Source organism: Mesoplodon densirostris, chromosome 18 (genome assembly GCF_025265405.1).
Source record: "Mesoplodon densirostris isolate mMesDen1 chromosome 18, mMesDen1 primary haplotype, whole genome shotgun sequence".
Lineage (NCBI taxonomy): Eukaryota > Metazoa > Chordata > Mammalia > Artiodactyla > Ziphiidae > Mesoplodon > Mesoplodon densirostris.
The window spans coordinates 24,397,547-24,405,895 of record NC_082678.1 but is presented as its reverse complement, the minus strand read 5'-3'; the positions used below and the strand labels follow the sequence as shown (position 1 = coordinate 24,405,895).

General features: G+C 46.2%; 1 protein-coding gene across 1 annotated transcript in view; it reads left to right on the top strand.

The window, feature by feature from the left end:
* The first annotated feature begins 113 nt into the window (after window positions 1-113).
* Window positions 114-8,349, top strand: part of GNA13 (G protein subunit alpha 13) — a 42,306-nt gene continuing 34,070 nt past the window's right edge. Inside the window, exons 1-2 of the mRNA XM_060081449.1 lie at window positions 114-586; window positions 2,962-3,188. Coding sequence (XP_059937432.1) covers window positions 304-586; window positions 2,962-3,188 — 510 coding nt within the window. The 5' untranslated portion in view covers window positions 114-303. The remainder of the gene's footprint in view (window positions 587-2,961; window positions 3,189-8,349) is intronic.

Here is an 8,349-nt window from a genome sequence, read left to right as displayed (position 1 = left end):
CCCGGGGCGCGAGTCGGGGGAGGGGCCGCGGCGTGCGCGCGCGCCCCCGGGAGGCTGCGGGCGCGCGCACGCCCCGGGGCCACCGCCCCTCCCGGGCCCGCCCTCCTTCCCTCCCTCCCCGGCTAGCCTGGCCCGCCCTGCCCGGCCCGCCCTGCGAGTCAGTCCGCTGGCTCCCTCCCTCCCCCAGCGCGCTCGGGCCGCCGCAGCGCTCCGCGCCCTCGAGCCGCCGAGCCGGAGCCGCCCGCCGCCCGCGGAGGAGGCGGAGGAGCCGGAGGGGCCCGCCGAGGCGGCGGCGGCGGCAAGATGGCGGACTTCCTGCCGTCGCGGTCCGTGCTGTCCGTGTGCTTCCCGGGCTGCGTGCTGACGAGCGGCGAGGCCGAGCAGCAGCGCAAGTCCAAGGAGATCGACAAATGCCTGTCGCGGGAGAAGACCTACGTGAAGCGGCTCGTGAAGATCCTGCTGCTGGGCGCGGGCGAGAGCGGCAAGTCCACCTTCCTCAAGCAGATGCGCATCATCCACGGGCAGGACTTCGACCAGCGCGCGCGCGAGGAGTTCCGCCCCACCATCTACAGCAACGTGATCAAAGGTGCCGGGGATCCCGGGCCCGGGGGGCCGGGGGCCGGTGGGTCGTTGGGCCCGGCCTCGGGCCGCGGCGCGGGGCCGGGCACCGCCCTCGTTCGCTCTGTCCCTGGCGAAGGACCGGGCCCGGCGGGCGGGAAGGGGGCGCGGCCCGGGGGAGAGGATGCCCGGGGGCGACCCGTTCCCTCCCTTGCCGCCCGGGCTGGGGGCGCGGCGGGTCCCCCACCCCCAGCCCCGCCGCTGGCCTCGCCCCCTGCGAGAGGGAAGTGAGGCGAGCCGGGTGCCCCGGAGCGTGGGGTGACCTCTCCTGTCCTCCCTCCGGACGAGCCAAACCCAGACTGTCCATCCTCACCCCACGCCCGGGCGCTGCCCGCCCAGCCTCGCCGCCCCGGGTGGTGGGTGACCCGAGTCACATGGGGTCGGGGCTGCTCCCAACTCCTGAGCCGGGGAGTTCTGGAACCGCCGCAGTCAGGAAACTTGTGCCCCAGACCCTGGTCAAGGGCGAAGGGTGACAGCTCTTGGGCCCTTTGGGGCAAGGATATGAAACTTGAGGGTGTCCTATTTACTGTGCTGCTATCAGGAAAGAGTACACCATACAGTCAGCCTAAAAAAGTTAGCGGTGGTTTTTCGCCCCAGTGTCACGGTCGGGCAGGATGTTTGCCTGTAATCACCATGCAGCACGTTCCACTCTCCTTTTGCTTAATAATTGGGGGCGGGAGGGAGGGGGTAACACACTTGTTTCTACTACTTAAATGAAATCGTGTGTTGATACAAAGAATCTTCGGCCTAAATGTGATGCGGAGCCTGTACAGGTTGAGTCAATGAATTAGTGTTAGCTTAGACCATAGGCTCTGCTGCTGTTTGTGGGTATTTTTAAAATTGAGGGTAAGCTTTGTTCTCAGGTGAAAAACACACAAGAATTTTAGTTCTGGGCTTTCAAAGAATTACAGAAGAGGGGATTTTATTTTTGTCATTGGAGCGATAACTAGCACTCATTTTTCTTACTAGCAACTATTTTGTACTTTATAAAAGGCATTTTGGCAGAGTTGAGATACAGAGCCTCGTACTTCAGGTGCATGAGGGTTCTCTGTTGCATCTGGGTAGCAGTTATATAGGAGCTGGGTATAGATTTCAGGCCTTTCCAAGCATCGTTTTTTTTGTTCAGGAAGTACCTAAGTCAGTCTTTGGTGTCACTTTTTTTCTCCAGGGATTGAGTAGAGGAAAACTGCTTGGGGGGGGTGGGGCGGGTAAGGATGGGGGAAGGGCACTAGGCCAGGAGCTCGCAGACCACAGCCAGCCCTAGTACCTCTGAAGTTACACTGTAAAAAGTGGATGTATTTATCCTCTCTTCAATTAGAACCAAACTAATTAGAACCAAACTAATTAAGGTCTCTTTCAAGGCCGAAGACGGGCTAGCCAATCCTTAACCGAAGGTACCTTTGTATCCCCATGCAGCTGAACGATGCAGCTGAACGGAAGGGATTCTGTCAATGAATAGAGCCAGCATGTTAACTGATAGTCAGCCAGGTAAACACCTGGTTCTTCATGTGCACGGGCTCCTACGTGTGACCTACTTCGAGCATTGATGATGAGATGCAGTCACTAGCCATCTGCATTTTTTGAGTTGGCGTGATCAGAAAATTGACAGCAAAACGGTTTTTCAGTTATCCAGACAGATGACCTAATAGTCCTGTGATTAAGAGGGACTAAAGGTAACAGTCTAGTGTTAGAAATAATGGGTTTGATTTAATCTCTGTGAGTTGAAATCTCAGCTTCTACATCATTTTTGCAGTTGGTCTTCCTCCTTCTAGGGAGGTCTGACTCCATTCTCTGCCTTACACTGATTTGAAGCTTGAGATGGGAGAAGTTTCTGAGCTTTGAATGTGTTCCTGGAAGACTCAGGGTTAAGCAGGGTGCTCAGGGACCAAGCAGATCACAGGGTGATAAGTTTGGTTCTTGTTGTCTCATAAATAAATGTCTCTTTGAGAGACTCATAAAATCTTGCTTGCAGATCTTTCTTCAGAGCCTGGACATCAGGCTATGCAGCATAATTTCTTTTTCCTTTGCTAGTTTTGGTTCTCTTGTGACTGCCTTCTACCCAGGAGTTATTTTATAAATTAGAACATGTTAAAATCCTTTAGGAGGAGCACTTGTGTTAATTGTATTTGCTTTTCAAGGCTCTAATTTTATGACTGAACAACTGTTAGTTTTTTTTTACACTCTGAGAAGTTACTCCTGTTTGTCTTGATGTTGGTCTCCAGTTTTGGAGGCACCAGGCCTGGAGTACTTAAGAAGTTTAAGGAAATAATACTAGAATCAAATCTCTGAGAATATCTAACGACTTCCATCACACTTTTTTTTTTTTTTTTTTTTTAAACGAAGGTATGAGGGTGCTGGTAGATGCTCGAGAGAAGCTTCACATCCCTTGGGGGGATAACTCAAACCACCTCAATGGAGACAAGCTGATGGCATTTGATACGCGGACCCCCTTGACGGCCCAGGGAATCGTGGAAACTCGAGTTTTTTTACAGTATCTTCCTGCTATAAGAGCATTATGGGCAGACAGTGGTATACAGAATGCCTATGACCGGCGTCGAGAATTTCAATTGGTAAGAGATTTGGTTTTTTTTAAAGTTGTGATTTTATTTTAACGGCATTTATTAACATCTGATTCTAACACACCTTTTTCACTGACTTCCACAATATAATGTATCTATCCAGAATTTTAGCCTCAGAAACTTGGATTGCTCTATATAGATGAGCTTTTTAAACTGAGCAAGATAAAAGTAAGGTAAACCCCATAGGTTTGGTGAAGTTGTTATAATTAGTTAGTCATTTTTCCTTTTTTTTTTTTTTTTTTCCGGTACGCGGGCCTCTCACTGTTGTGGCCTCTCCTGTTGCGGAGCACAGGCTCCGGACGCGCAGGCTCAGCGGCCATGGCTCACGGGCCCAGCCGCTTCGCGGCATGTGGGATCTTCCCGGACCGGGGCATGAACCTGTGTCCCCTGCATCGGCAGGCGGACTCTCAACCACTGCGCCACCAGGGAAGCCCCATTTTTCCTTTTTGAAAGTAAGATCATAATGATTTTCTCAGGCACTTTCAAATTATTAATTTTTTTCTCCTTTTGGAAGTAATCTCTCAATTCCAGCAACAATATTGATCTTTCTAAAAACTGACCTTTTACTCTTGGATTAAGAGTTCAGTAACCTGATTGTTCGAATGTGCTCTTTATCTTTAGTCTTTAGAGGTATTTATTTCATGATTCAGATTAATGTAATCTATAAAGAGGTTAAAGTCCTTAATAATGTTAAACAGTCATGCTTTTTGTATATTTGCATGCTGTGTTTTTTTTAAGGCTTCTAAGCACGTTTTACAAAATGTTCCTTCTTAAAAAACAAAAATAATCTGTTATTTTTTTATACCTCTGTTTCACGTGGGAAGCACCTAGAATTTATTTTACATTTATTATATCTACTTTATCTTAAACGAGACTCCCATAAGACTTTGTAGCTATTACACAACATTGAAGAGAGAGTGGAAAAGGATCTGATCTAGGTTAAAGATACAAAAATAATGATTGAAATAGATTTTTTTAATCAAGTGTTTTGTAATTTAATTGTGAATGCTTTGATTGTATTCGGGGTTTTATTTGCCAAAGACCGGAAAGATCCCAGGAATGATAGCCATCTCGACTGTATGCAGTTTGGAGGGAGTTCAGATCTGAAGTGTTTTACTGTAATGGGATCAAAATAAAGTGACAGTTAAAAGTAAAACTGCTTAGAAAGTTGTTTGATGATGTCACTGGCATTAAAGCAATTCACATTTCTGGGTGTGGCTGCAAAATGATGTGCAGCCAGCAGTCCTTGCTGTTACAGTTTGTATTCAGCAGCAGTCTTTGCAATTAAAAGTTCTAGAAAAGTGTTCACGTTGGCTCTTGATAAAACCGAGACCTGAATCTTTACTTTCTCTGAATTATGGCCCTGGTGTGTAACATACAGCCTAGCACTTGATGATGTATTGTCTGGTATAGTTCTCTTCTTTAGTGTGTGTATCTTGTTTGTTAATTTATCCATTAATGAGAGGCAAGGGCAATCTCACATAATCGTTAAAATTGAGTAGCTGGCAGCATTATATGTTGAAAATTATGAATTAACTTGACAAGTGACCTCCATCCAATTCTCAGACTTGAGCTTAATTTTTGTCTTCCACACACCCCTTCTCATCTCCCTTTACCCTCCCTCCTGTTTTTAAGTGCTACTTATTCTCTTCTAAATTCATTTTCTCAACAAACCACACTTTTCACTATGAATTTTCTCAGGATGTTTGTTATTCGTCCTTCCAGGTCAGGGAAAAAGCATCCATCTGTAATAGCACACACTACATATTGATTCAGTGAATAAACAAACGGCTGTACTGTAAAGTTCTCTGTGGGAAAGTTCCATAAGTCCATTTAATTGAGGTTGGACCTCACTGACACTTATTGAACTTGAACGTTCACATCTTATAGTCTCATGGCCATCGTTGTTGAGAAGGCATTCCTGAGGATTTATTCGCCATTAAGAACGAATGGGTAAAACCACTCAGGCTGAGGGCCTGCAGGTTCTTGACTGGAGCCAGCTGATGCTTTCAGAGCAGAGAAGGCCTCACAGACAAGGAGAGACGAGTTCCAGAAATACTTCTTTTCTGATGAAAAGTAGAGACCCAGGGAAAGAGGAGCAGGGAGAGATCTAGTTTTAACTCCTGGAGGACAGGGATTTTTTTTTCCCGTGTGTCTCCTCGGCATTGCTCATGGTATACCTGGCACAGGTAGTAGGTGCTCAGTGGCTGGATCAATGGCTCTCAGACTTCGGGATGCTCCGTGGTGCTTGGCGTGCTGTTGACCCTGGGAAGGCGCTTTGCCTACTTTAACTTTTCCTCGGAGTCCTCTTTGCTTCCTTCTCCCACCCACACACATAAAGCCCCGAGTCCTGTCTTTTCTGCCCCCAAAAGTCTCTTGCATCAGTCCCTCCTTTCCACCTTTCCATGTCCTGATACCTCCTGCTTGGACTCCCAGGTGGTCTTGTCCAGACACGGCCAGGTCTGCTCAGAAAGCTCTGCTTGTTCTCCACAGCTTCTGGAACAGAGTGCAACCTCTCGGTGTGAGTCCGGACTCTAACTGGCTTGCCTAGGATTCCACTGTCATTAGACCACATCACATACCCTATGACCTCTCAACTCCCACGTGCCCTGGGCTTCTGCATCCGTGGCCGTCTTCACAGAGTCCCTCTGCCCGGGTTCTTCAGGCCCGTATCTGGTTACTAGGTCTCCCCCTTCACTTAGAACAGCGCCAACCAGATCTTAATGTGACTGCATGTGGTCCATGGGCCCCTTGCAGCAAATTCAGCTGGAATCATTGGTTAACCGGAACAGAACAGTTTCCTCAACTCCCTTCCTTGCCTGGGGAGCCTGGGAGGAGCCCCGTGGTCTGTATCTGTGGCAGGCCGCAGGCCGTGGGGTGGGTTTGCTCCGGGGCTGCCGTGCTGCCGGGCCCGACCTCTCTTGCGGGGAGCCTTCCCTGGTCCTCCCGCTGGACAGGGATGCCTTTCCTTAGCCTGCCTGCCTGCCTGTGTGCCGACCCCCATCTAGTGCCTCACCTGGTGTTCCAGCTCTTTGGTTTGTGTTTGCTTCTCCCTCTAAAGCAGAATCTCCTTGGGTGTGCCTTTTTTTGGTCTTTTTCTCTCTCATTAGCATAGGGCCTGACACATTTTTTTTAGACGATCTGAATTATAATATTCTTCTAGAAAAAAAGAAACAGTCCTCATTTTTTTCCTGGGAAACGTGAGTGTTTCTGTATGCTAGTTTGTTAATTTTCCAGGAGATGGGAAGTTCTTGTATTACAGAATCAATTTTTCTTTTTTGTTATGTTTAACAATATAGTATATTCTTGAATCTTGGATAGAAAAAGTAGTCATGGGGAAATGAGAGGAGTTAGCAGATAAAATAAGAAAAATTAGCCTTTTTGGTTTCAACTAACGCTTGATTGTTAAATTTATTAATGCAAATTTAAATGCAAAAAATGGGGGCAGTTTTTAAGCCTCCCTACGGCTTTTTTGCTTAAGGTGAATGACCGCCCTTTAATCAATTTTTGGGACGAGGGTAGGGTAGTGATATCACAGCTTTGGTTTTTAGTTTTTAGCAGGCCGTTCGTTTGTTAGTAATAACTTTGGGTGCAAACATGAATGTTTTCTTTCCCTAGTTCCCAAAGGCAAACATTTCCTTTTCTGGTTAGTCTCATTGTGGGTAAGCTAAATAGCTTACTGTGGAAAAAGAAAAGTCTAAAGATTCAAGTTGTTGTTACAGCTTATGGTGCCTTTCTCGTTCGTATAAGCTAGCACACTGAGGACAGTATATCCTAAGAAGTGGTCTCTTCTAGGTCTCAATTAAATGTTTGTAATGCTCTGCCTTGGCTGTACATTCACCATACCCTGCCACTGTACTGAGGAGATACCCTCTCTTTAGAAAAACTCACGTGACTGTAACTAGGGAATTTGCTAACTTAGAGGACTAAAGAGATGGCTGGGAAGCGATGCAACTGGGGACATGTAGTAGGAGTCACTGCCAGTTAGATTTTTCTGGACTGTGTAACAGAGTTACTTATTCAGGAATGTAAGCAGAATGCATAGACCTGGTTACACAGGACAAGAAAGTGTGCGACCCTGGGAGGAGCACTGCTGCGTTCTGTACATACTGTAACGTTGTCAGCACTAATACAACTTCCTGTGATGACCAGGCTTTTTGCAATTCCTGTGACTGAAACCATTTTCTTTGTTATCGTGGTACCTTGGGTTAGACTTAATTTTTCTTACTCAAGTAGTACAGTTTGTGCTTGAGGATAGTTACACTTCTCCAAGCTGATGAGCTAGTTTTTTCATTAAGACAGCCCTTCCCTCAGTCTGTGTAACAAAGTAACTATTTAGCCTCATGCAGTGGCCTGTAAAAAGGAGCTGATCGCTCAGTAAAATAGGAACTTCCCTTTGGGCTGAGAGATTTGTTTCTTTGTTTGCACTGCAGTATGGATTTGAAATACTATGGAGATAGAGGCATTTGTTTGTTCTTTAACACTAGAAAGGATTTGCTTTAAAGGGTGAATTACTACTTTCAGTTGTAAACTATTTTCAGTTTTCTGTTGGAGAAGGGTTTTGTCCATTTTCTTTATGAATAAAATCAAAGAAAGACTTTGACTTCAAGTTGCTAAAAACCTCCTGATTCTAGGCTTAGGGTGAAATATTTCAGCCTATATAACAAGGATTATATGTTACATTAGGAATTGTAGAGATTTTTAAATTTAGGTCTATAGAATTTGTTTTTGGTAAACTTGATCCAGTGTCAAAATGGTTATATGTTATCCAAGCCTTGGAAACCCAGAGCTGTACTACTGTTTACATTGAAAACAAAGAGGTTGTTCTGGCATGTGCTTATAGTTTTAATATAACTTTGTGAGATTTTGTGTGTGTGTGCATGTGTGTAACACATATACATGCACACCTAAGTAGATCTCTTGATTTGTTATATCAAGTTGATGTGTTCATGTTTACATGATTTTATTTTTGGTAGAAACTTGACTAGCTGTGGGATATCCGAACTCTGGGTGCTGAAGAGGGATTGTAAAATACTGTGCTGCCTTTTTTTTTTTTTTTTTTTAATTTATTTATGGCTGCATCAGGTCTTCTTCGTTGCTGCGCACGGGCTTTCTCTAGTTGTGGTGAGCGGGGGCTGCTCTTCATTGCTGT